General features: G+C 33.7%; 1 protein-coding gene across 1 annotated transcript; it reads right to left on the bottom strand.

The window, feature by feature from the left end:
• Positions 1-265: 265 nt before the first annotated feature.
• LOC149541762 (uncharacterized) lies at positions 266-858 on the bottom strand. Its single transcript, XM_089796122.1, has 2 exons — positions 636-858; positions 266-533 (listed from the first exon to the last, which is right to left on the bottom strand). Exons 1-2 carry the CDS (start codon positions 837-839, stop codon positions 279-281), a joined length of 459 nt encoding a protein of 152 aa, XP_089652248.1. The 5' UTR covers positions 840-858; the 3' UTR covers positions 266-278.
• Positions 859-1,257: the final 399 nt, after the last annotated feature.

The following is a 1,257-nucleotide window of genomic DNA, read 5'->3' as shown; positions in this document are numbered from 1 at the left end:
AATATCTTTCATAACAGCAGTTAATTCTCGATATGAGCGAGGTAGAATATTTGATGATGGTAACAGAAACTTGCCTATCAATCTACAACAAAAAATATAAGTTGTTAATATAAACAATATTAGTGGTACATTATTCACCCTTTTTTAACTATAAAGACATATATGACATACCTTAACATACGTGACATTGTTATGTTGGATAAACCATTCATAACCTTCAAGTTCAACAATGACAATACAGCAGAGAGAAGAGTTGTTTGGGAGTCTTTGTATAGGGGCTAGTATGCCTTCTGAAGTAGAGGTACATCAAGGCTATCATCATCATCATGATCAGATATGCTTGGACTAGATGTGTCATGGATCAATGTATTTATACCATCCTCTTCAATTGTGTTTTCTGGCACATGATCGTCATCTTCCATGGGATCATTATCTTCACCTTGGATATTTGCACCTCCATGTTCCTCCACTTCGAAAACCATATTCTTCGGATTGTTGTGGTTCATATCATGTACTTCCCTGGGAAGATCAACCTATATAAAATTGATTAACATAAATAAACCATGATCATCAACTCATCATCAAGTGATTTCATATGTATATAAATTGTTAAAATGATATAATGAACGACTTACCAGTGGATGATAGTCATACCCCCCTTCAATGTGACCATTCTCCCTACAATGTCTCTTAATTGTTTTGATTAGCAGTCTTCTACGGTTTAAGCCCTTACAAATATTGCAAGGACAATAACATTTTCCATCACCTTTTCTTTTCAAGTTAGACCACAATCTAGCGATTGTCTCCTTGTTTTGTTCTTCACTTATATTATCTGACATGATCGTTCTTTGCAGGAAGCAAAAATCGAGCTATGAAAACTTCGGTCTACTGCAACTTTCAAAAACTAAGCAAAACTTTCGAAAGTACACAAATTTTCTTAGACCTAGCTAAATACTTTAATATTTTAAAAATACTTTCTTTGACTTTATTCCTAAGATTATTTGTAAAACTTTGACCAACTGCCTGAAGGTCTTATTTCAAGAGACCTTACAACATTAAGCCACTAAAAGCAATTTCAAAACATATAAGCTAAAAGTCTAGTTAAAATATACATTAGAATTAAAAAAAACAATTTTCATACCCGAGCGCGCGGCTATAACTCGTGCAACGGCCTTCTTGCTTAGCTGTAGAAGTTCTCCAGCAATCAAATTATACAAACTACAAGGCCTAACAAAAATTTCAAAACATATAAGCTAC

Source organism: Cupressus sempervirens, chromosome 8 (genome assembly GCF_028749045.1).
Source record: "Cupressus sempervirens isolate cs-2001-9-10 chromosome 8, ASM2874904v1, whole genome shotgun sequence".
In the NCBI taxonomy this organism is placed as follows: Eukaryota; Viridiplantae; Streptophyta; class Pinopsida; order Cupressales; family Cupressaceae; genus Cupressus; species Cupressus sempervirens.
This window is presented reverse-complemented; position numbering and strand designations above follow the sequence as displayed.